The sequence below is a fragment of the Stegastes partitus genome, unplaced genomic scaffold, assembly GCF_000690725.1.
Source record: "Stegastes partitus isolate 25-593 unplaced genomic scaffold, Stegastes_partitus-1.0.2 Scaffold613, whole genome shotgun sequence".
NCBI classification, from domain to species: Eukaryota; Metazoa; Chordata; class Actinopteri; family Pomacentridae; genus Stegastes; species Stegastes partitus.
In genome coordinates, this window is record NW_007578344.1 from 226863 (window position 1) to 253613 (window position 26751).

At 41.4% G+C, this 26751-nt stretch overlaps 1 protein-coding gene across 1 annotated transcript in view; it reads left to right on the plus strand.

Moving 5' to 3' along the window:
• LOC103362884 (E3 ubiquitin-protein ligase Midline-1) overlaps window positions 1-11273 on the plus strand; it is a 48846-nt gene extending 37573 nt beyond the window's left edge. The window contains exons 5-10 of the mRNA XM_008289402.1: window positions 1164-1312; window positions 1927-2054; window positions 4112-4255; window positions 8459-8620; window positions 8791-8998; window positions 9072-11273. Coding sequence (XP_008287624.1) covers window positions 1164-1312; window positions 1927-2054; window positions 4112-4255; window positions 8459-8620; window positions 8791-8998; window positions 9072-9420 — 1140 coding nt within the window. The 3' untranslated portion in view covers window positions 9421-11273. The remainder of the gene's footprint in view (window positions 1-1163; window positions 1313-1926; window positions 2055-4111; window positions 4256-8458; window positions 8621-8790; window positions 8999-9071) is intronic.
• The last annotated feature ends 15478 nt before the right edge of the window (window positions 11274-26751 follow it).

The window sequence follows — 26751 nt, forward strand, 5'->3', positions numbered from 1 at the left end:
CTGTTCCGACGGTTGAAGTGCAAACCCTTCATCAGGTTCTGAACAGACGGGAAAAACAGTCCGAGTGGCCAAAAGTAGAATCCCAGAGCATATGGGAGGGCATGTTTACTTATACTCTAAACCCGGATGATTTTTTAAGCTGCGCCTAATGAGACTTGGAAAGCACCAGGGATTGTTTTTCACCATGTACCGCCGACTTCCCGTTAGTGCGACTGCATCGGGGAAGATACTTTCAGTTTGAGGCCAACTGACTTCTACAAATTGCTTTTTGGTGCAGTGCTAGATTATGATCAATAACTCTGAGTGCTCTCTTCTGAGGCAAACTTTCTTTTCTTAGTGGGGTCTTATGTTCCCATCCGTTTTAACATGTTGATGACTTTGCATATTTTGGTGGATTTAAATGGAGATTACAGAGTTTTGGGTTCTTTACAAGCCAAGGGCTGATGAAATGTCCTTTGACCTCAATCCGACCACTGACCTAAATCTGTCTCTTAAAATCTTTGCTCATAGGGAGAGAGAACGAAAGTGAGGGACAAACATTGGGAAATGAAATCCCAGATTTGTGGGCAATAGTTTCAAAAATTCCTGAAGCTCAACTCATGCAGTTGTCAAGCAGTTTGTCTGCTTTCTTTTCTAATAGATATCAACTTTCGCATAAAACTTAGTCGTAATTGCTTCCATACTTTGTTTTATTAGTCTACAACATAAAGAACATTTAACCTTCAAGTGTCAGGTTCATTTATCCTCGTAGCTGTAAAAGAACCAAGGTTTCAAAACAAAAACCTTGTCGAACAAGCGCAAGCGGGAAGGTCAAAACAAATCAGTTCTCTGGAACTTTCGCTAAGGAAGATAGATGCGTTCATGCCCTTTGCTATAATTTACATTCTCTGATGTTCAAACCAATTAAGAAACATGAAGAAATAGATGACTGCCTGCATCAGTCAACTCTCGCTTTGACCTTTCCGTGTATGAGAGACTTCACAATGCGAGCATCCATCTCCTTGTACCCATAAAACCTAATTTGGGTCATTTGATGTTCTCATGCGTAATGATGTGCAACACCTTTGCCTGGACGAGGAGATTTTCTCGCCGTCTCGCTTTTAAACGTGCAATCCATCCCAAACAGCGCAACCCTTGAGATTTCTCTTTGCCGTCCTTTCCAGACGCAAAGGCTTCGGAAGCTCGCCCAGCAGATCTCCAACTGCAAGCAGTGCATCGAGAGGTCCTCGGCTCTCATCACGCAGGCCGATCAGACGCTGAAAGAGACCGATCACGCTCGCTTCCTACAGACGGCCAAGAGCATCAACGAGAGGTCAGGCAGCCCACACACTGACCAGGCATCGCGGAATCACTCAGCTTATTAATACACAAAGGCCTAGCTGAAGGGAGAGGTTAAAGAGCGCGCGCACACATGCTAGGAAACACTTTGAAAACTTTGTGTACTTAACTTACCCGACAGCCAAGACAAGCAGAGAGGGATTTCATCTTTTATTTAGCTATAATCTTATTGCAGCCCCTGCTTAAGCTCTCTGACTAATTGATTTGGCAATTGAGAACAAAACCTGGTGTCCAATATGTGCATCCTCAGGAGAAACAAAGGGAGCGATATAAAAAGAAATCATTATCCTTTAGTCCTTCAAACAAAAGTAGTGTTTCAATCACAATCTAATCTGCACAGCCTCAGTAATTAGGCTGATTTACATTTCAATATTTTTTTCTAATTTGAGGACTTAATACTGTATATCTGTCTCTCTGCAATGATAACACTTACGATATTGACACACACAATACTGATAGTTGTACAAAGTCCAAATGCAGACTATTTGAAGAGCTACATCCTTCAAAACATTCAACACACACACATGTATAATTACAGAAAAGAGATATGTGTAAAAATCTGTTCGATTTCTGTTAATCATGATGCAGGGTTTCCATGGCGACCGCATCAACCCAAGTGCTGATCCCTGAGATACACTTAACCGACACCTTCGACACCTTTGCCCTGGACTTCACCAGAGAGAAGAAGCTGCTGGAGAATCTGGATTACCTCACTGGTAAACCTTTTTAGTTTTTATCCAGGCCTTTGGAGTCAGATCAGAGGAACAGTCCCTCTACGGTTGTTGGAGTGTATCGAAGATATATATTTAGAATGTCTTTTCCATGAAAATAATCCCTTCCTGCCCTTAAATTGCTTAGATGTAACTCTACACTGTTGGCTACTTTAGAATGTGCAGATCTATGAAAACTATTATCACTAATATACACTATACATTAAACTGTAGCCATACACATTTGAACTGCAAACTGATGAAGTATAATAGGAAAAGATCCACTCTGCAAGTCAATGAGCTGGGTCTTTAGATTGGTTTCATATGGAAAACATGCAAGTCTGAATCTATGTGTATGAGACAGTTATCAGCAAGTTTTCCAAGTGCAAATGCTCAGCCATGGCGTTGGCTACTTGTTTTGCTGAATGCATGTTTTCTAGTCTATATAACAACACCATATGGACACATGGACATGGTAAACAAACAAACAAACACACAAAAATATGACTTCCTCTAAAGGGAGACCAATTTGTGAAGAATGGCTCTTTTTCCGCTGGCTTGTTTTGAATGATTCAACACATTTAAACAATAGAAATATTCTTGACCATATCAGAAAGTCTGTGTTCTTAATCTATAACAATTTGGCTGACTACCTCAGTTGCCACATAGCATGGATGCATGTTCACATATAAATATGTGTGCATGTGAGCATTCATACTTGTATATGTGGATAACATTTTATTTCTTTTTTACATGTGCATATGCATTTCAAACATAAAACTTTTTTCTGAAGTACAGGGTTGGACAAAAGTTGCAGTGAACTAAGAAACCGTGTTGAATCCATATGACCTGAATAGCAAGAAACTCTAAATCTATATTTCATATGTTCACTGAGGAGCATCTTCAGACTGGATTCCTCATAATTCCTCATCCTCTATTTTTGATTATATTTATCTAACACACTCATGTACAAAGCTGGAAGCAACACTCAGTCTGCTAATACTCATGTGCTTTCAGGTCAGAATCACAGACCAACTGCTGTATCTATGATTTTTTTGATTCCACTTCTCACTGACTGTGAAAACCAAACATGGCTTTTAATTAAGATTCTATCCCAGCTTTAAATTTGGATTTTCAGAAGGAGAAAAAAAATCTTTTGAAGTCCCTGCTCTGTCTTCAAGCACTGTGTTTGAAGAAACAGACTTCAGCCTAATAACTCCAAAAATTAATTTTCAACATTAATTTCCGACGTCCCATTTTGCGGGGACCCATCAAAATGTCAGTGTATGAATTATGAGCGCGCTAAGGACGGAAAACAAGGCGTTGTGCGTGGCGGTTTTGAAGGTCTGTGAAAATGGCTGGCTGGTATTTATTCTCTGCGATGCATGAGGGCTTCGCTGGAGGGCCTTTTCGCTAAGTGAATCACTCCACTATGTGCAGCCACTCATGACAGAAGGCTCGGGAGAGGGGGAGAGAGTGACAGACACAGAAAGAGATAGGAAGTGGCTTTACAATCAATTTAAGCTGTGCCTTTGTATCTTTGTTTCTTTACCTCGGCCCGTTCTGTTTCTACTGGAGGCTTCATGGATTGAATACAAAAGGGGATTCGTTCCATTTATTTCTCTATAGACACGAAAACAGTTATAACATAATAAAGTTTTCCCGGTGAATCAATACGTGAGCCAATCTAGCGTCTCTGGTTATGTAACGACTCTCATTTGTTACCGCTAAAAGGATTGTTAAACGTACTCATCCCGCTGTGTTAATGTGGTCTGCTTTTTTTTTTATCTGAATATTTTATTGTTTCTCCCCTGCACTGCTTTTAATGCTCAACCTACCACTCTGCTGGAAAAGAGCATCTTCAATCCTGCGTGTAATGAAGCCTGCAAATTCATAAATTGAACCAAATGAACACGTACGAGGTTAATTAGGGCTACTGCTGTTGTAACAACTGACAACCTTTGAGTGTGTCATCACTTTGGAATATTGCTAATGCAATTTGCAACTTTATCCAAACAGACTGTAGCACTAAGGCCTGAGATGATGTTCTCTTTTCTTTGCAGCTCCAAGTGCTCCGTGCATAAGGGAAGAGTTGTGCACGGCCTCCTACGACACCATCACTGTCCACTGGACGTCCGATGATGAGTTCACGGTGGTGTCCTATGAGCTCCAGTACGCCATCTTTACTGGACAGTCCAACATTGCCAGTAAGTAACCGTTACTATGCAGAGGTTTGCAGTGCAGCAACTATATGTGGCTGATAAGGGAACAATGCAATCAGATTGGATTTTAAAGCCTATGGAGGCAGAATGGATCTTCAAACAAACTAGAGGACATGTCCAACGTCAGTCTGCTGTCTTCCATCCATCCATCCATCCATCCATTATCTATACACCGCTTAATCCTCACTAGGGTCCCCAGGGGGCTGGACCCTATCCCAGCTGAGTTAGGGCAAAGGCAGGGGACACCCTGGACAGGTCACCAGTCTATCACAGGGCTACACTTAGAGACAGACAACCAAGCACACTCAATTAGGATTAGAAACAATTTAGAATCACCAACCTCAGCATGTTTTTGGACCTTGTGGGAGGAAGCCAGAGAACCCAGGGTATACATACAAACTCCACGCAGAAAGATCCCGGCTGTACTCACCGGGACGCAAACCGGCAACCTTCTAATTGCAAAGCAACGATGCTAACCACTGCTCTACCTTGCAGCCTGGTCAGCTGTCTAAATTAGTTGTAGTAGCCATTTTTAGGGCTGTAGCTCCTCATGTTATTCCTGAATATTTGGGTGTATATTCATGACATTACAAAAATTAGATTTTCGCAGTTAATGACATGTTTTGTGGTTAACACTTTAAATGTGACACTGCTGTTCCCAAATGTTCTCTTGGACATTCAACTGAGCCTTGGTCTTCCCGCAATATTTTTCCGTGAAGCGCACTTTGGGCTACTTTTCACCATTTCTGTTGCCTTTGTGGTAATATTTTATTAAAGAGCATAAAAGAAGAAGCCTGTCCATTTCCTCCATAAAAGGACACAGATTTGTGCTGATATGACGGCATACGTATGGTTTAAGGTCATATAGTTAGCAGGCAAATATGGAACAATGCATCTCAGGCAATGCAAAAGTAAAGAATAGTGTAAGAAATGGCTTTCTATAGGGATTTGATAGGTACAAAGAAAACAAAAAAAATGCACGACTGTTTCACCCCCAACACTGCTGAAGCTTTTCAAACCATGAGCTGCACCTCCCCAGAGGGCCAAGTTAAAGGGGTCCATTCACTCAGCTCTTATAGCAGTAGCTCATATAAGCAATTAAGTTACTTTAAGACTCTTAGCATCTAATTAATGCAAATGCAATTGTACGCTTGCCTCACAGAGTAATGTATAACCATACATATATCCTCTTAGAAACAGGAAGTACAGATATGCCACTTATAGACACAGTGACTCTCAGGAAAGTTTATGCTCTCGGGTTTTGCAATCCAGTAAGGAACTGCTTTAAGGCAATTTAGCCTTCCTTTGGTGCCAATATAAATAAAGGCTAAGAACAGGGCAGGTTGTAGGACACAGCATTACACTGACTGTTTACATCCTCCAAAAATCAGCCTGTGATTAACTACCAAATAGAGTATGATAAAAGATGAAAGTGGTGGCCGTAAACTTTTGTTATATGATGTTAAATCGACATTTGGACATGTTTACCAAAAGAAACAACACTTGCAACCCGTGCATGAGAGTACAGGAGAAGTGAAACAAGGCATTGGCTGTAATCGTGCAGAAATTCCTTTTTAGAAAGAGGCTCCAGATGGCTTTAAAACGGCTTATTTAGAACATAGGAAGTCAAATTTTAATTTAATTTTTTCTTTGTAACTAGTTGCAGAGTATTTACAGATCTGCACCACTGCTGGCCACTAGCTCCCCTAAGCAGCTGTGAGCTGAAGTGCTTTTCTAAAAGCTGAGATAGCGCTGAAGTGGAACCTCCTGAAGTGAAGCCTCTGGCCTTTCTGCTGCTATCACCCTCAGATGTTGTCACACATCAAATCACTGCGGCTTGTGAAGGATGAAAGGGGGGGGAATATGATTTGAAAACAGTGCTGTGTCGGCACGAGATTCGGCGGATATCCACAGTTCCATACATGCAAAAGGTTTAAGTGGCACTAAAGGAGTGAAATGTCGTATCGAGGCGAGATGACAGCTGGAAAATGAATCCCTGACACACAGTTAGTGACACGACGTCTTGTCGAACAACAACAGGCACACGCAGGTACGCGCAAATACACACAAGACCCAGAAAATCGCGAGCACACTCCAGTGAGCAACAACTACAAGGAAGAAAATGGGGTCAGGGCACTTGAAGACGAGCTCTCCTGCTCCCTTTAAATCTAACTGCCTTTCCTCTGTCATTCATCTATTCTTTTTTTTTCTTCTTTTAGGATTCAAACAGAATTACCTCACCGCAAAAAAAAAAAAATAAATCACTGCCATCCTGCCCTTTCCACTTCATGTCAGCCTCTTTTGCTTCAACTCTGTACGCCTCCATGTTTCATTTGTTTTCCTCCCGTCTTCCCAAGGTTACACCTTTGTCATTGCCTTCTCATTACTCTACGGTTTAAAGCATATTTAGAACTGGCAGCTATTAAACTAATGTGACACTTCATTTCCCTGTTGCTTTCAAATCCCTGTCTCCTTCTGTTCAATAAGGCGCCGCGATTTTTCTCTCCTCCTGTTATCGCATCCGGTAATGTCAGAGGTTGTTGCTGTTGGCATCTAAGTCACGTGCGAGAGAATTCCCTCCGGAGCATTTCGGATGAATCACTATGCAAGGAGTGGAAGTCTTGCAATACTAATGCAATAAAACATTAAAAAAAAAAAAAAAAAACACCCAACATCCTTAACTCTGATGCATAATTGTTTAGTACAGCCTTGGGAATTAGATTTCCTGTTGGAACTGTGTGACGAGATGATAAGGGAAGTCAAACGCTCTTTCTTATCTGCCATTGGTATCTGATATACATGGAACTGCAAGATTTCTTTTTAATTTTAATTAATGTTCTCACCTGAAGCCTTATAGTATAATTCCAGTAGGAATAATAACTCTCACAGTTGGATTTTAGCAATTACCTGCATACTTTCCTGCTCTATTTATAATGTCCTAATTTTTTCTTATGGCCTCTTTTGATCTTGGTTAGTTAGATCAAAACTGATTGTGTATTTAGTGGATTCTAGTATTTTCCTGGATTACCTTAAGTCATTTTTTAATCAAAAAAATTATTCTAATAAAGGATTTAAATTGGAAACACACACAGGATTCACGTGATTTTAAACAGTAACATGTATTAAATATAGTTCTTAGAAAATATATTCATTAAAGCAGGTGTCTGATAATGTTCATTTGCAAATAAAATAACTTTATTAAACATATTAACAAAGTATGGGATTGAAAAATAGCTCAACCACACTGAGGTGAAATCATGCTAGCATGCTAAGCTAGCAATCTTTGGCAGGAGTTTAGCTAACTACGCACAATTAGCATACCGTTACCTAAATATTTCCATGTCATTATAATTTCTAATATGTTAAACAACTTTAGAGGGTCTTTATTTTTTTAAATTATTATTAATTTTGACCAGATATTTAGCTTTATGTTTTGGCATGGAAGGCAGTAAAGCTGCATGGTATTAGCATAGCCACTGGGTGACCTTTTTCAAACTATTGGTGACTGTTTATGTCTATTTTTCAACATATTTTTTGTGGCTTGGACATGGTGAATACACGTTAAGCAAGACTATAACATTAAAAAGTGAATTTAAGGGGCTCATTCCATGACTTTCACTTCTGGGTGGCCAACAGCAGCATAGCAGGCCCTTGAATGAGCGCCTTAGGCAAACAAAGCCAAGACACGGAGGGAAAACGTACACTCTCATATCTACACGCACACCTTAGGAGGTGAGCGGTGATGAAGTGCCATAAAACGCATGCCGAAGACGCGCGGCGGGGTGAGCGTAGTGCTGCTACGAAGCCAACGAGGTGTGAATAGTTCCTCTTGTGCCTTTTCACAGCCTCTCACCTGAACTCGCTGCCACAGCTTTGCACACGCTCAGTTATTTAGTGCGCCGTCCATTCACATAGCTGTACATCACTCCTCTCCAGGAAACTCTTAAGCAAAGAATTTTTCCTTTTATTTGCTATTTGCTGCTGAAAGCGCCTTTAGTTCCACAAGTTTCCTCCTTCCAGACTTTGTCCTTTAAATAAAGTTGACGTTTAAATGCATTTAAACTGCTGAACAACTGAAAACTTACAGGAGATACCATCTGGGTGAATTAACTGACTGTACATTGAATCTTCCCTCCTGCTCTTCTTCTCTTATCTCGTCCTCCCTTTCCCCCCTTCCTCGCCTCCCAGGTCTGTGCAACTCCTTGGAAAGTTGGATGATTGTACCCAACATCAAGCAGAACCACTACACAGTGCACGGTCTGCAGAGCGGCACCAAGTATATCTTTGTTGTCAAGGCCATTAACCAAGCGGGAAGCAGGAGCAGCGAACCGGGGACTCTCAAGACCAACAGTAAGAAAATAAAAAAACTGAAACAGAACTGATGGTTTGTTTCATCTTTAAAAGAAAAAAAAAAGAAATTTAATTAACTGAAAATAAATCATGTGAGGGATGTGGGCTATTACTGATCTATGCACTCGACATGTAATAGCTTCTTTTCCCTTTCTTTTTTTTACAACCAGGCCAACCGTTCAAGCTTGACCCCAAATCTGCTCACAAGAAGCTCAAGGTCTCCCACGATAACCTGACAGTGGAGCGGGACGAAACCACGTCCAAGAAAGGCCACAGCCAGGAGCGCTTCACCAGCCAGAGCAGCTATGGCGTGGTGGGAAATGTCTACATCGACAGCGGGCGTCACTACTGGGAGGCTCTGATTGGAGGGAGCACATGGTGAGTATCGGAGTCTGCTTGGTTACGTTTTTTGGTTTCACAGGAGATAAGAGGCTGTTCCTCCTTTCTATAGGTACGCTGTGGGCATCGCCTACAAATCGGCCCCTAAGCACGAGTGGATCGGCAAGAACTCGGCCTCCTGGGTGCTCTGCCGCTGCAACAACTCCTGGGTGGTTCGCCACAACAGCAAGGAGCTGGCCATCGAGCCGTCGCCCCACCTGCGGCGCGTCGGGGTCCTGCTGGACTACGACGCCGGATACCTGACCTTCTACGACGCCGTGGGATCCCAGCACCTGCACACGTTTCACGTCTCCTTCGTCCAGCCCGTGTGCCCCGTGTTCAACGTGTGGAACAAGTGTCTGACGATCCTCACCGGCCTGCCCATCCCCGACCATTTGGAGGGACTGGAGCCTCACAACTGAACGCCACAGACGGACGAGAATAACTGAGCATTATATCTTAAAGCTGCACTTGGGCGAGGGTTGTGAAAATGCTCGTCTTTGGACAGAGAACAGAGGAGCGATCCGTCATCTTTAATTCATACAGATCTGCTCTATTTACTCAAATTAAATTCGGTTCATGTGCACTTTTGCACCCAGAGGCGATGACAAAACAGTGAAATATAAACTGCCTCCTCGCTTAGCAGCAACTAGCAACTCACTGGTGTCTGATATGCTCTTCTTCTACCATTTGTTTTGTTTTTATACATGCAGACAGACTTGTCTCCATGCGAGTATCCCAGTCAATCACTTCTGCAGACAAAAAACAAAACTTGCGAGCATTCATACGAAGCTACCTAGTGCAGCTTTAACGTGCAAAAGAAATGCCCGGGGTGTTATTTTGTCACGCTTCTCAAAAGCGATTTTCATTTCATTCTGATTTCTAAATGCAAATATGATGCTGTTTGAAAGTTGTGTTAGACTTTATAAGGCTTAGTGAAAACCCAGTCCAGATGGATTGACTATAAACTGGAGTCGGTCCAGGACAGTGTTGGACTAGACTACTCGAAGGCACTTTGGTCTACAATGGGCATATTTGTACCAACTAGGAAACAAGCCACAAATCAATTTTCCTTTTTTTTTTCACCTTATCAAATATAGCACTTTGAAAACCCCTGAACACACAAAATCATGGACACTGCAATCGATCGCTGGAAAGAGCAGAATAACAGATGTATATTTTGTAAAGTCCTCGCATTGCCCGCCCCTCCGCTTTTCCCCCTTTTCATTAAAAAGGAACCAAAGTAGCCATTGCTGTCTGTTCAGACGCTCCACCATAACAAATGCTGAATTATTTTTAAGATGTGACGGAGAGAGAAGCGTTCTGCTAATGTTAAATTGCAGGTTTCCCTTAAATGTAGACCTTGTTTTTTTGCACATACTTTACTCACGGTTTTGTAGCCTAAAATTCATTTCGGTGCAATTAACATGCATTTGTATTGGGAACGTGTTGTTATGTTTTGTCTTTTGTTTTCTGGCAATCATACAGGTCCTGTCGTTATGATTTTGCATAATGTTGTGTTACAGTCGTAGCCCTGGGTTGTTAATGAAGAGAAGGCGTTAAAAATGCACATTCGGGTGTCATTTTTTCTCTCACTTTTCTGCAGCATATGGACGTACAGTGAGACACATCTGCGCCGGAGTACACCAGAGTCATTTGTTTGCTTTTAATTAAGAGTGTTATCTTTTCGAAAAAAATTTTACATGCTGTTTTAACACTTTCGTCAAATATTAAGTTGCTCTATGAAATCACACTTCACTTTATTAAGGCCCATGCACACAGGGGGCTGCTCTCAGACTTGTTGCACAATCATGATGTCAATAGGCTGCACCTCATTTTTTACTTCAGTCAGTGGCTAAATCTTGATTTTCCTTCATTTTTCCTACTTAAAAGGGACAAAATGAGATTTAGCCAATGATGCTAAAACCCTTCCAACAAAACCCCCCTAAAAGGGACACAGTCAAGTCAGATCATTTAGATTTGTTCTATATGTAATAATGGTTAACAAAAATGTAAATATAAAGAGATTTGGTTCCAGTACACTTCTGAAAGTTTTTTTTTTAATTCTGTGTTTTCATGGCAATACATCAAACTGTGTGTTTCATTGTATCTGATATATAGTGCTTAATTTAATGTTTCCATTTGAACTTTATGACCATGGTGTTCTATGTTCTGTCTCTGTGGACATTTTTATGGGAAAAAAAACGAGTGCTTGCATCACCGTCGTCTGAGATAAGTCTATGAGAAAATAAACATTGTTCCTTTTCACATTAAAGCCTGATCTTTCTTCCCGCGGTGAAGCAATATTGCGATGCATGTGAGAATGTCATGAGCCGATCTCATAACAAAACAGGTAGAGGGGGGAGGTGGAAATGCCAGGAGCCGTTTCTGTCTTTGTGGGGAGGCGTGAAAACAAAGATCTCATTTTGTGAAAATTCAAGCGGGTCCCCGAATTCAATAAGTTTGGCATTTTGGTCTGAGTAAAAGTTAGCGGCGCCCTTCCAGAAGGTGCTGCACTTGTAAGCAAGAAGGAGTCGTTGGTAATGAATATTTTTACATCAACCGCCGCTTCACACTTACAGGAACAAATGCTGCACAAGGCATCAGAGAGCATTTTCACCTCCACATCATAAATCACAACGTCTCGACCTCTACTTTGCGGAGTTCACTCGAGTTTATGAATTTCCTCCGGAAGAGGAAGTCGTCAGGTTTATCTCGTGAGCTTCCCGCGGACATCGGGGGCTCTTCCTGATTTTCCGGGAGCAATTGTTCTTGGACGCCGTGGGGGCTCGGCGGGGTTTCATCGCTGAGACTGTAGCATTAGCCGGCGCTTTTGTGTGTCGTTTCACACGGTTCAGTGGTGTGAGCGGGCAAAATGAGTTTACCCGGCGCTCCGGTGAGCAAACAATAGCAAGGACACAAAGACAATTTACAGGTCGCTATCTGCAAATAATGGAGGTGTGTTTGTCTGTAATTCAACCTGTAATACAAAAGATAGCATGGATGGATCTCTCTGTTACTAGTCGCCACTTTGTGAAACACAAAATATGCTTTTAATGTAAGTGTTTTTATAATAACTTTACTTTGGCACAATAAACTAATTTTAAATGTGTCAACACTCAAAGTGCAGCAAAGCGATCTGGGTTACTGACTGGCTGTGATCATGTCATCACAACGGGTTTCACAATGTTGCATATGTGACACAAATTACACTCATTGCATATTGAACACATGCGATCATGAGTCACGGTATGAAGCCTTCTCTAAAAGGCGTCTTCCATAGAGAGAAACTATCTATATTCAGGTGACATCTACTACCTCATTTTCTTTAGTTATCGCAAAGTAATCGCATTTATATTGTCAAAAAATGAATTTTCCAGGCCTAAATTGTGACCTTTCCTTCAGTCTCAATACAATCTGAGCCAAATTCAGCAGCTAAATGTGCATCCTGACCCTCTTGTGTTCTCATGTGACATTTCAAGCAATCGATACAGTAACTTAATGTGTGTTGTTTTTTTTGCTGCTCGCCTGAAATTTACCGCAAAGGTTTCTGGAGCAACTATTTTATTAACCTTTATCACGGGGACGGATCTGCTGAGCTTGTGTTGTTTTTCTACACAACCTGTGTATATTCACACGTGACGACTGGTGTGAATGTCCGGCAGCTTAAACAGCTCGAGCTATTTTTATTTATTTATTTTTTTGTTACCCTCAAGGGCACCTTGAGTATACTTTAGCGAGAAGTAGAGACTGTTACTCATTCAGTATTTCCCCCATGGGAATTTGAACCCTGCTGACCCTCCTTCACAATACCACTTCACTTTCCTTTAGGCAAACACTGTCCCACTTTTGTACATCGTATCGGGCCGGAGCCGCTTCAGTGTGTTGCTGTTTTGCTGCTACCACCGCAAACTGCACTCTTGTCTGGGCAGTCTTGAGGCTCTGCAGTCCCCTGAGGATTTTTTACAGCCAAGCCACAGCACAGAGAGAGAGAGACTCCAAAAGACACAGCATCTGAACTCCTGGGGGAGCTGTGCATGTACTCTGTAGGCTCCAGCCATCCTAATACATATATACAGTTATATATGTGTGTGTGTGTGTGGAGTAAGTACGGGCATGCATCAGCAGCTAGTTGCTCCTAACAGTTTGGCATTTGAAGTAAATAGGCAGTTGCAGCATTTTGAAACGAGCAGATGAGCAATAAGAGTGACTCCCTCAGGAGTGGATCTGGAAAATGGGGCAGAATATGGTACAGGAGCACTGTAATGACAAACATGAAGCTGAGTCTGACGATTGCATTACTAACTCCAAAGCATCTATTTTATATTAAAATGCTGTGCGTGTGCTTCCATGATAGTAGTTTTGTGCATATAGAATTTCAATCACCCATAACTGATGACACCCCACCCTCATTATGTGGTGATACAATATGATATTTAAGAAAAATCAAACAACTTAAGTTTATATTCCTACAACATCAGTCATCTTTGTAGCTGTCTGTGCAGGAGCCTTTTTCATTGTGCTCTCTTTTTAGCTCAGTGAAAATCACTCCCATGAATGTCCAGCAGATGTCACTGTTAAGATTCAAGACAAACAAGCACACATGCCCCCGACAGAAAAGTCTGCTGATTATTGACAGTGAACGGCAACAGAATGATTATTGAACTCCTCTAGACCAGGTTTATGTGCACTTATGTCTGTTATTCTGTAGAGACATAAATATGGGAGGATCCCCCTCTCATTTGGAAGCATTAAAGTGAAGGGTAAAGATTTGGTTTAAGGTTAAAGGGTCAGTGATAAAAAGGTAGATCTCTAAGACATGAATGGATGCAATGTCCACTGAAGTGATGGAAACATGACTCTGAGTGTATGTGTCAATGCTTGTGTCAAAGAAAGGATTATGTCCAGGGAGACAAATCAATTGATGACACTTGCTAATCTGTACATATTTATGTATTACATATGTGTAAAAAGGCTGCAAGGTGGCCCACTTGGTAGCACTGTTGCCTAGCAGCAAGAAGGTCGCCAGTTTGCGTCCCGGGATCTTTCTGAGTTTGCATGTTCCTCCCACAGTCCAAAAACATGTTGAGGTTAATTGGTGACTCTAAAATTGTCTGTAGGTGTGAATGTGAGTGTGCTTGGTTGTCTGTCTCTAAGTGTAGCCCTGTGATAGACTGGTGACCTGTCCAGGGTGTCCCCTGCCTTCACCCTAAGTCAGCTGGGACAGACTCCAGCCCCTACACAAGCCTAGTGAGGATTAAGCGGTGTATAGATAATGGATGGATGGATATGTGTAAAAGTCTCTAGTTCAAATCTGGTCAAAACACAAACTGACCATGTCCATTTATCTCATGTCACACATCCTGTTTCTGCTTATTTAACCTTTATTACACTAAAGTGAGAACATGAATGAATGAAATGCAGTTCCTTCTCTCTGTTGGTCATTTTGGGATTTCTCTAACCCACTATTAAATCCTCACAAGTCACTGCATTATTAGAAACCAGCGGTGTGTCTATTCTGGGATGTGGGCAGAGAAAATGTGCTGAGTGTGCTATAAGTCTTGACTGCAGTCATAATGTTTCAGCAGTGTTTTGAAAATGCAATCAATATGCAATCAGGAGCTTGTCGGTCATTTTCTTTATTCCTAAAGGGGATTTGGTTGCTGGACTGATTGTGTTTGTGTTACCCTTTTTTTCCCATTCAAGTTCAGAGCAGACACATATGCAATTGGCTGCAGCTGACCATGCTGACAAAATAAGGTCTGGCTGGAGAGGGAACTTTTCCAAGTTTCTCGGGAAGTGTCAAAAACAGTGTAGGTGAGAAACAGAGCAGCGGCTCTTGGAGGTCGGCAAAGCAAACAAACATAAAAATTCAGCCTAAATGAAGTGTCCGTGGTATTGCCTGCGCGGGTGAAAGACACAATGGGGGCATAAACAGTGTGAATACCTTCCTCAGATTTGACAACTCCAAAAAATGACACACAGCTGGATCCCCATTAAGGACATTTGGAGACAAAATTACACCCAATTTGGAAGTCATCAGCCCATTAAATGGCCATTGTCGCCACACCTCAAAATCATATGTGGGACCAACATTGACCTTCTGCTTGGCTAAAAGGTGCATTATCATCCATTCTGATAATGATAAACAGGAAGTAATCCCAGTAACACAGGCAACATCTTGTTTGATATAAACATATAAGCTTGCTTGACTTCTGCCACCACCGACCCTTCAAACCACCCAATGTGAGCTTTTGTTCCTGCTTTTGCTCCACCACCATTAAATGACAGACTACTACGTTAAGTTGGAAGAGGTCCCTATTGGCCCATATATATGGTAATGATGCCCGGGAAATTTATTGATGCTATTATAACGTCCAAACTGGGTAAATGTCATTCTAAAACGCAGTTCTTTGCTACCTTTTGTCCCGTTTTAAGACTTTTCAACATCTCAACCTGCACTCACAATGCTTGCGGTTTTCAGGTTTCAATTTCTACCCATCATGCAACACCAAAGAGGCATCTGATGAGCCCTCTGAGAGTCCATCGTCAACTACAAGAAGAACAAGGACTCCTGCAACAGATGGGTCAACCCCCTACAAGCCCTAATGTCAACATCATCGGGTCAGTCTGGGAACATATGAAAAGATAGACATCAAGATGGCTGAATCCACATCATATATTATTTGTCTTCATTACACTGTGGATGAAGTTAACTAAAAAATAAACACGGTTATTATTTTTGAAAGCACCCTCACTTTGCTATGAGTGCCTAAAACTTCTGCACAGCGCTGTACATCCGATGCAAATTGCGAGCATGATTGATCGCAACAATCACTGCCTCTGAGGCAAATTGCCGACAATTGCTTCAAAAAAGGTACGAGTGAGATAAAAATACATTAATTTTCGAGTCTCGCAATGAAGTGAAGAATGTCAAATGCAAATCTAACTGAGAGGTGAATAATTTGCGGCAGAACTAGTGCAGCATAATGCACTTCACGCCCCTCCAGCTCCGTTCTATAAGCCGCATGGGCGCTTCTTTCATCCACTTTATTTGTATTTGTGTCTTCCAGCCACATAAAAGCCGGTTCCCAGGCTACGAGTTTGAAGCGGGAGCATTTGCGAACACCTGAGATGTCAGAGAGGCTGTCCTTCGAACAGAAAAAAGAACAGACCCATGCCTTGTGTGAACAAGCTGAGAGTGTCTGTGAGTAAGACACTGAGTACTTGCCACATCCAGAGATGCTGTTCAGTGGCTTGTGCCTTTTATCCTAAGGGGATCATTTGACTATTGTAGTATTATTAATCATTACACACGAAATAGCCACTTTTTGAGAAATTTCACACCCACCCCGACAAAATAATTGCCAGTATGATGGTAAAATTACAATTATTATGGCAGCGTTATTAGCTGCCGCCGCTAACAGGTTTCAGGTCAGTCCTTTATGGAGAGGTGGAAAGAGGTGTGGGCAGCTGCTGGCCTCTCTGTTGGCTCTGATTGTCTCTGACAGTGAATGGAAAAGCCTGATAGCTTTGTGATTTACCATTGAGGGCAGTCGAGCATCTCTTTTGATGTGCTGCTGCCAATCTGTTCCACCCTCTGGTCAAGCTTCTTAATGACCACCCGAGCTGTGGAGTTTGTTGCCACCAAGGATCTGGAAACTTGGCGGATGTCCGTGAAGGCCAGATTGTTGGCAAGTGGTGCTGGAGCTTCGGGGGTTTGGGTCTCGTTCGAGAATCACTTGGCTTAAATACATCTGGGAGGGAGCTGCAAGGTTTTTGGCTGCTAGCTGGGCTCCTCACCTGTGAGAAGGTAGAGTAGCTACAAGGGCCCAAAAGCTGTCTGGACAAACATATCTACCGCTGACCTCAGGAAAGTCCTCCGAGAAAGCCAAGAGCTTGCTGCACGACTTTATTTTCAAGGTGTTGATGCTCGAAAGACAAAAATAGCCTTAGCATGCAATTAGCCCTTCTGCAAGTCTGCACTAATTGCAGGCAAGTGGTTGTGGGATTTGAAGGTAGCAGGTATTCCATTGTTGCCTTTTCATACTGGCTTTCAGCACCGCTAAGCCTCGTTACTGATCAATGCAATTATTCTCACAAATAATTCGTCTTTTCTTTTTGTGGCTTAATGGCAACACTGGCTTCTTGAAAAACAACTCTGTGGCTCACTCCTTACTCCCACAAGCTTGGGTCTCATTTCCAAGCTCACAGCCTCTTCAAGGAACAACAGACAGGAGGGTCATTAATGAGAATCAGGTCCAACTGAGCCTCTTGTCCTTACTTTACACTACCTTAGGAATAACACTGAAATGTACCCCGACTTGCCAAAACCCATGCTGAGTCTTCTGAGGTTTGGAATGGGACCCCTCATTTCTATTTGAATGTATTTGATCTTAATCAGAGACTTGTTATGTCTGCTTCAGCCGTGCATTTTAATCTATCGCAGCAGACAAGGCGCCACTGGCCTTTGTGAAGAACAATTTAGACTATTGATCAGGCAAAGCCTGGGGCACAATTAAGGCCAAAAGGAAGGAATGATCACTTTACTAATGATGGGGTTTTACGGAAAGTTCAGCTAGAAAGTTGAACTCTCAGTTCCCAAGCTACAAAATGTAATATTAAAAAAAAGCGATAATTAGAAGTGGACTCAATCTGTATGACTGAGTTTTTCAGTATGAGAAAATTATACCCTCTGATGAATAAATTTCTGACTGATCTTGGCCTCTAACTGTTCTTTATCTCTTTGTCTAAATAGTCATGTCTTTGCCCTCATCTTTCTTGCCTTCCCATTTCACTTCATCCTTTGCCATCTCGCCTCTCTCGCTACTGGCAATCTGTCTTTCTCAGCACTTCTCCCCTTTTTTTTCTGGGTTTCTCTTCTTAAAAACTTCTCTCTCCCACCTTCTCCATCACTCACTCAATCCCTCTTCGATAGTCTCGCAATTTTATCCAGACAGCCAGTCAAGAATCCAATTAGTTTGCACCTCTCAATCATAAAATCTTCAGTCAGGTTGAAACAAACTTGGAGAGACATGCTTTTACCGCCTCGCTGCCTAATTAAGAGACGATAATTTATTGCACTCCAAATGGGGAAGGGCTTTTGTGCACTCAAGTAATTGGAAAAAAAAAAAAAAAGACTAAAGGAGAGAAGAGAGGGGAACAACCAAGCAACAAGAAAGGAGAAACGGCATGAATTAAAAGGTAGCACACACTGGTGAGGTGTTAGCTGACTGTACCAGCCATTTCTGCTCATTTCGCTCTTGACTAAGTCCAAACTGAGAGTCAGACATGTTTAAAGAAGTCCCAGAGGGCCGGCGTGCAAGTTGTCTCAGAAGCATTTCATCTGGTTTTTAAAATTCCAGAGAGCATTGCTTGTATCAGCAACACCTTATAAGCCAAGCAGTGGAGCGGGAGGAACAACTTTCCTGACATTTGAGCAGATTTTGTTGTTGTTAATGTTTCAGATTGCACTTTACTAGCTTTAGGGTAGATTTTTGGGTAGTTGGTTTAGCTGCAGGAAAACATCTGTCAGCGTTTCAATGTCACTGTATAATTACTCTTTAGAACCTATAATTAACTGTTTGGTCAAGATAAGGAATATAGACTCCATTTACGCTTGGTAGTCGTATGTGAATGTATTTTTTTTAAAACGCATGTTAATGGTTCACTGATCCAGTTTGACCTCTATTGTGATCGTATCTCAACCATGTGTAGATTCAGTGACATTCAAAATCTGCCCAACAAGTGGATTCAAGTGCGTCTATTCCTCCACGAATGAAAAAAAAAATAAGGTTGGCTCATACAGCGGAATGGCTTCCCCTGACCTGGAATGTGCCGTGTTTGTTGACAAGTCTACCAGTTTCATCTCCCTACTGTAATTTGCATACTGAGATCCAATCACAATGTGGGCAATCACGCTCATTAATGCAAAGTGCAAATGCAAAAGCTCATAATCAGGCGTAATTACCCATAGCACATTAATACCAGGTATAAAATGGGGCCATTAGTTCATACCAAGGTGCTGGTTTAAACTTTATCCGGGGATTTGATTAAATTAACGTCTCGGAGTTGTGGTCAATATTAGAGTCATGCTCCAAAAACAATAGATCTTCCGTTTCCCAGCAGGCAAAGCAATAAAGTCAGGCCCGGGAGTGAGCCAGAGCCACAGTTAGGAAGCATTCAAATAGCCATACCTCCATATTGTATAGCCAGAATAAGATTTGGAATGTCCACATAAATAGCATATACGACTACATCAGGTCATATTTTGCAAGCATGCTTTTCTAGCCCTTCTGACCCACAATCCTCTGCACAGTGGAGGATACTTTACATATGTCACGGAGCACACAGACAGTTCACAGCTAATTGTGCACCCCAGGCTGCACTGGATATACGAGCTTAGACAGTCCAAGCTAAAAAAAAGTGCAACATTATGATGAAGTAGTTCTGCATGAAGGAGTAATAAGAGATGGAAAACGCACAGATTTCATTTGATGCAACAGCTGATTGGTTACTCAGTACCACTTTAGCACTATAGCACTTTATTCTGGTGACAAAATGAATGTGGGATCAATGATCATCAATCAGAGAGGCTAAATATGTTCCACTACTCATATAGTGATCAGCAGCATTAGTCATCTGGTAACAGTACAATGCTCTGCAGGGAAATGTTGAGTCCATTCATGCAACTCTTACTTTGACATCCAACTATGCAGTGTTGCAAGGACACCACCAGTGCTGGGGACAGGAATCCTCGATGGCCCCAGCTTGACAATGCACCCTGATACACCACAAAAGGAATGGCTTGAGGAACACAACCAAGAGCCCCGGGTATTGATTTGGCCTCTAAATTTCCCAATCTGACCAAGCAACCACAACCCACAGGACCCAAAGGATTTGCTTTGTGCAGGACACCACAGGACTGCCTCAGAGGTCAGGGCTTGTTTAGAAGATGGACCGAAACAATATCAGGTAGGTGGTTTTAATGTTGAATATGATTCACTTCTTCAACTTTCAGCAGCACAAACTTTTTTCTACGTGGGATGTCGAGTTTTTTTTTCTTTTTTTTAACACAACATCTGTCGAGATGTGGAGCCGTGACAGTCTGACAATCAGTAATGACAACTATTATCTGGTTTTATTCCCTCTCGCTGTTGTATTTGAGCTAATGATTTGTATTTATGCAGTCTGAGAGAGACAGACAGCTGTTCTCTTGGCGGAATAGCACCCCTCGTGACAAATAACACAAAAACTCCTGCGTCACGTCACTGACATGACCTTTAAGAAAGAACGAATAAGGCCGGTGGAGAGACTTTATTAGGGCTGAAATGTAACTTCCCTGTGAGAGCACAGGAGGGAGAGAAGGTGAAGATGAGAAGCAGACAAAAACGTGGGAAGAGAGAAAAGGGTGAATGTGGTGAGTTTGTGCGAGCAAGAGGAAGAGCAAAGAATATATGTGTGAGATTAGGTGTATTTGTGTGCGACGGGGAGAGGAGGGGGGGGAGGAAAAAGGTGAGAGGAAGATGCGCATTTGTATACGGATGCGCAAATGTGTGTGCGTGGGCGTGTGCACGCTCGCGGCGCCGTTTGTTCTTGCCTGAGTGCATTTACAGAGAGGAGAACGGATATGACAGGCCTGTCTGTTGACTCCCCAGAATAATTGCTTATGGATTACCTGAGGCGAGTCCCACTGGAGACACTTAGAAAATGACACTCCCAGGTGACTCCTTGAATCATGTTCATATCCGGTCTGAGCGAGGGTTTGATTTCGCTTTGCCTGATGCGCGTCCCTGTATCTGTGTATCCTTTGTGTGAGCGTTTGCCGATCCGAGGGGATACGTTGTCTCTTTCATCTTCCCCGACTCGCACACAAGTAGTTCCGTGACGTCAGAGCTGTTTATTACACGCTGACAAATCTAAACACACAATCCATCATCCGTGACTCAGCGCGAACTCGCAACAGGAACATTTTGGTGCAAATTGTCGTGGCATCCAGGTTGTGCACATTGGCGTTTTCTTTGCTCGGAGATCCTTTCACACACATTCTTAACATGAACCCTGAATGTCTGCAGCATCAAAAGGAGGGAACCCTAAATGATAAAGCCGAGCAGCAGCCCTGGAAGATGGGCTGCAATTACAGATTGTGTTGCTGTCAAGGGGCCCAGAATTTCAAGCTCCAGCCACACAGCAGTTTGAGGATGTGAGTGTTTAACAGGCAATTAGAATAAACTCTTGGCACATCAGCCGACTGAAAGCAAGTGTTTCTGCCCGTACAATGGAGCTCTTAAATTTACCAATAAAATTCACAAAAGCCAAACAATGGCTATTGTTTGTCTTGGGGCAATTTGTGAAAGAGCGAACGCAGCCAAGTTAACGGCGCTGACTAGCTGCTATGAGGTACGCCTCACATGCTAGGAATCACAAACACAGGCTGGAAACACAGCCGGCAACATGTCATTTATGTTTGAAGAGAGGTCCAAGCCTCCTGTTGCTACACAACAACACACCTGATCTGACCAGCTGGAAAACATACTAGTGCAACGTAACCAAGTAAATTTACTCAAGTACATACAGATTGAGGTACTTGTAGTATACTTCACCACATCTATCTAACAGCCTCAATTATACTAGGATATGATGTTTTGTTATTAAAATACCCAACCAGTACAGCTAAGTTAGTTAGATGACAGATCAGTGAGTTGATTGATGGGGTTACAGCTTCCCAGGTGTGAAGAGTTGCAGCTTCTCCTTTTATTTATTCATATCATTTTGTAGTATTTTCAAAAATGTTGAGGTTCAGACTGTAAGTGTGTTAGAAACGTTGTGTGCTGGGGAACTACAGCAGCATTTATTACTATTTTTTATACTCTTTCCAACCAAACCATCAGTTGATTAATGGATAAAGTAATCAGCATTTAAAATGAGTTTTAAATGAATGGATTAGTTATAATGATATAATGATATATATTATATAATACTGGAAATGTCATTGGGGACATTTTTTCTGCATTGAGTACTTCTACTATAATACTGCTTATATTTCTAATACAATTTCTGTTCAATATTCTGATATTAGTTTAACAATAATGGCAAAGCATTTAAATTATGTATTTAAAAAAATAAATAATAAATACATAAATAAATAAATCATTAAGCAGATTAAAGAAATTGACTAAGATGATAATTTAAAAAAAAATTCAACATAATTAGAATTATTTATGTTTAGGATGCTTTATTAAGAATATATTTGTATTCATATTTTTTTTATTTTCTTTGTTATTTTTGTTAAATACTTTGGTAAAATGTCCCTGATTATATATAAATACCTACATTTTTACATTTCTAATGCAGGACTTTTGCTGTGTGTGTGTTTTAGTACTTAAATAAAGGATCCGTACACTTGTTCCACCACTAACTACACTGTGCTAGTATATAGTTTTCTGGTTGCTGAAGAAGTTGCCTGAAATCTGCAAAAAGCAAATAGAGAAGAGAAAAATAGCTACACTCTCCCTGTGGAAAGCTAAAATCTCCTGTGATGTGCTAGAATTTCTAAAAAGCCTAAAAATTGAGCCAAAACGAGGGGCAGAAGTTCAGTTTCTTCTCAGACCGCCTGAATTACAATATGTTAAAAAGCCAGGATCGAATTTTTGGCCAATGATGCCAAAAAATGACTACGTACCACAGCTTTAAGTAAGATTACAGATTCTGGGAGTCTGATAACAACCGATGTAACCAATGATTGAAACTGTGCAAATATTATGTATTATAGAAATGGACACAGAAAAATGAGCCAAAATCTTTCTTACTTTACTTTTCCACCATTTAGGCTACTGTCTCCTCAACTCACCGATGCAATCTTAGGCCACACAATAATTTGCAAGCCAGTCAGCCACCTATCTGTAATGTCCATTCTACATAACGAGGCAGACAGCTCCACTCAAGGTGTATGGATATTAGCATATCACACCAGGAGTTGCTACTTTTCTCTGCTATCGAGGCTGTCATTTATTTTCAGTGGAAAAAAAAAAAAAGAGGCCAGAATGTGAAAATAAAGGTCGCTGCAATTTTCTCCGCCGACGATAAGCTTGTGTTCCGACTTGTAGAAAATTAGGATTTTAAACAGTGACAGTTACCGCTATCAACGATTCCTCCCCAAGAGGGGTTTTCAATATCCCCATGCATAGAGTGTAGAGGTCATTGTACTGATTCAAATAAAACATTTTTGCAGTAATGACAAAGGAAAAAAATAATCCAACTTGGTACGAAAGTGGAGAATAGAGGTCTTTTTGCTGGAACATTTATTGATTTGATAGTGAAATATGTCCTCCTGCAAGTACCTTCCTCATAATTGACTGGGTTTAAATAACTTCAACTGCAAGGTGAGATAGGGAAGTGAATGACAATGTGTAATTCTTGGTGAGGTTGTCCCCAAGTTCACACATTGTATTAAACACCATCCCTCATTTACTCGAATTTACTTTGAAGGAAAAAAAAAAAGACAGGACTTTTTTTTTTTTTTTGGCTCATGTAACCGTTAAAAGGCTGAAAGAGGGAGAGCGGAAATTCAGCAACAAATGAAAGGTGAGGGGTGTTCTGCAACAACTGTTTTTATTGCCACATAAAAGCCGAAGCAGTTTGTCGGGAAAACCTTTCTTCAGGACAGGAAATGGCTCGAAAATGTCACTCCAAAGTTGGAAATATGCATGAACTGTTGCTTCACAGAGCCGAGGTCATGTGGACATAAAAACCAGAGAGCAGTACAGTGAATGACCCAACTTTTCCAAGATATAAAAAATCCACGGACGCTCACTTCATACCGATGGCTGCCTTTAGACCTGAGGAGGCTGTTTGTGGTATTTGATAGAGTTTCAGTTTCACCGGGAACCCGTGAGCGGTGAAAGGTATGGGTAACATTCAATTACATACCTCTGTACACACAGCATGTATTGAACCGTGGTGGGCCCTGAAGTAGATGAGGGGTGACAGGGATAAGCTGGAAACTCGCTGGTCCTTGTATTTTTAGTTGCACTGTGGTCGTGCGGTTGATGCATTGGTCTTCGCCGGGCAGTGGTGTATGAATGAGGCCTGAAACATGTGACTAACTCGAGGTATTGCAGGTTTATTAATGCATCTTTTAACGAGAATATGAGAAAAAAATATATATATATTCTTGTCTAGCAAAGGACCCCTGGAACTAGCTTGGCTGACCCCACGGACGATCGATGATTTTTCAAGTGCACACCAGGACAGCTGATCCGAGATTAAAGCACTACAAAGATACCTGTTGTGAATTACTGATCTACGAGCAACAGTTGTATATTCACTGTCTTGCAGGATGCACTCTTCAAACTATTTCAAAGCAGTTCTATTGATCCCTATTGATAATATCACCACATAACACTCCAATCCTGACTCTACTCAGCACTAAAGTCTATTCTCTAAAGTTAAGCCCAGCAAGAAACATTCTGAGAAGGTTCTGCAAAGTTCTAGTCATGTTTTCAGCAGAAAGCTCTTTTTTTTAGTTCCTACAATGTTCTTCTAAATCCAGTCTAAAGACATTTCAAAAACGTTCTTCAGAGTTCTAAATGTTGCATTGAGAACATCCTTATCCCTGTTATCATACAACATTCTGAGAAGGTTCTGCAACGTTCTAGTCATGTTCTCAGAATTAAGCTTTTGTTTTTAGTTCTGACAATGCACTTCTGGATACATTTCAAAAACGTTCTTCTTCAAAAGTTCAAAGAGGACATCCCTATCCCTGGTATCATGTAACATTCTGAGAAGGTTCTGCAATGTTCTTGTCATGTTCTCAGCAGGAAGCTTTTTTTAGTTCCGACAATGTACTTTTTTTTTAGTTCCGACAATGTACTTCTGGATACATTTCAAAAACGTTCTTCTTAAAGAGTTCTAAATGTGAGAACATCCCTCCTTTGTTGTCATGAAACACTGTGAGAATGTTTTGTGGAAGAACGTTCTCCAAAGTGTTCCTTCAACAACGTCCCCAAAACATTCTCCTCCTACTACAAAAAAATATGTTCCACCTTTGTATACATATCACATTACAGGAACGTTTTATCAAACTATTGAGTCATCTGAGGCTTTCATAAAATCTAGAAACATTTTTTTTAATGCTGGTGTAAGAACGTTCTTATGTTGTCATTTAACATAATCTGGCAACCCTGACAGCATCACCCAAACAGTAAACTACTGTCATTAAAGGAACCTTAAATCCCTAATAGAATGATCTGAACATGAGACTACAATGTTTTCTTTAAAACATTTTTAGAACTTGTGCGAGCGTTAGCCAGTGTCGTGGGAACAGAACAGTCCCTGCTTGCTGGGAAGACGCTGAAATGTGTTGTTTCTCTCAGCGCTGTGCAAAAGTCACGAGCACTAAAAATAAAGCGCGAATGCTTTCAAAAACAATGCCGCAAACAGCTTTTATTAATCAAATCACTTCACATAAAGTGTAGTGAACCAAAAAAAAAAAAGAAGTTATGGTGTGACCACCCTCCTCAGCAGTTAAAATAGCACCCGTTCTCCCAGCACAGCTTTTTTTTTTTTGCCCAAGTGCTTGCCAAGTAGGTTTGTTCCAAGCATCTTGGAGAACTCGCCACAGTTCTTCTGAGGATTTAGGGCTGTCTCACTTCCTTCTGTCCCTTCATGTAATCTCAGATGACTGATTCCATGATGTTGAGATCAGCACTCTGAGGGGGCCAGACCATCTGTTGCAGGCCTTTCTTGTTCTTCTCGTGGCTTAACATAGTTCTTTAGGACTCGGGCTGTATGTTTGGGCTCGCTTTCATGCTGGAGGATGAATTCTGGAGCGATCTGCCGCCTCGCTTATGGTCTCACATGATGGAAAAGAAGCTAAGCCTCTAAAGCGCCAGAAGGTTTTGCACTGAAGTGAAGGTAAAAGTCTATGTTGGGTGATAGAAGATTTGGTTTCACCGGTACTATATTTAAAGTCCCTCTCAGGTCATTGATTAAACCCTTAAAAACTCATCGTCATGTACATATATATTTAGAAGAAAAAGAATCTATTTATACCTTAAAAGACATACAGTGTAAAACTATTCTACACAACACAAACATACATGTTTGTACCCAAAACCAATTCCCCACAACAGGGATCGGCAACCTTCAACACTCAAAGAGTCACTTGGACCCATTTCCCACAGAAAAGAAAGCACCGGGAGCCACAAAACCCTTCTGACATCTAAAATGAAGATAACACAGATAGCATACATCGTTTTTACATTAACGCTATGTATAAGAAACTATAGTGTGTTGCATTTATAAAATGAATGAACTACTGCAGAGAAAATGAAATTTTACTTCTGCATGCAACAAAAACATTTTGACCGCCGAAAAAAAAGACGCTGGGTTGAAGCTTACTTTCAAATAAAATACTCAATGTCTATTTATGAAATATAAAGCCGAACTTAAATTATCAACCTGCAGCAAAGTAAAAATTAAATCTGGTTGTCCTGCTGCCTGCAGCTGGGACTGCTGACCAGACTCCTGACCGCCTGTGCTCACGGCAGCACCACTGCTCGCTGACGATAGTAACTGCAGAACGATACGTGTTTTCACATCAGAGTCTCCAAAACACCAGAAAAATCTCCATTAACACCAGAAGGAGTTGCCAGATTTGTCGCTAGTTACTTTTGACAAAAAAAGTAGCCAAGAGGATTTGGAAAGTTGCCAGATTTAGTGAGAAAGTCACCAAGTTGGCAACACTGTGCGTG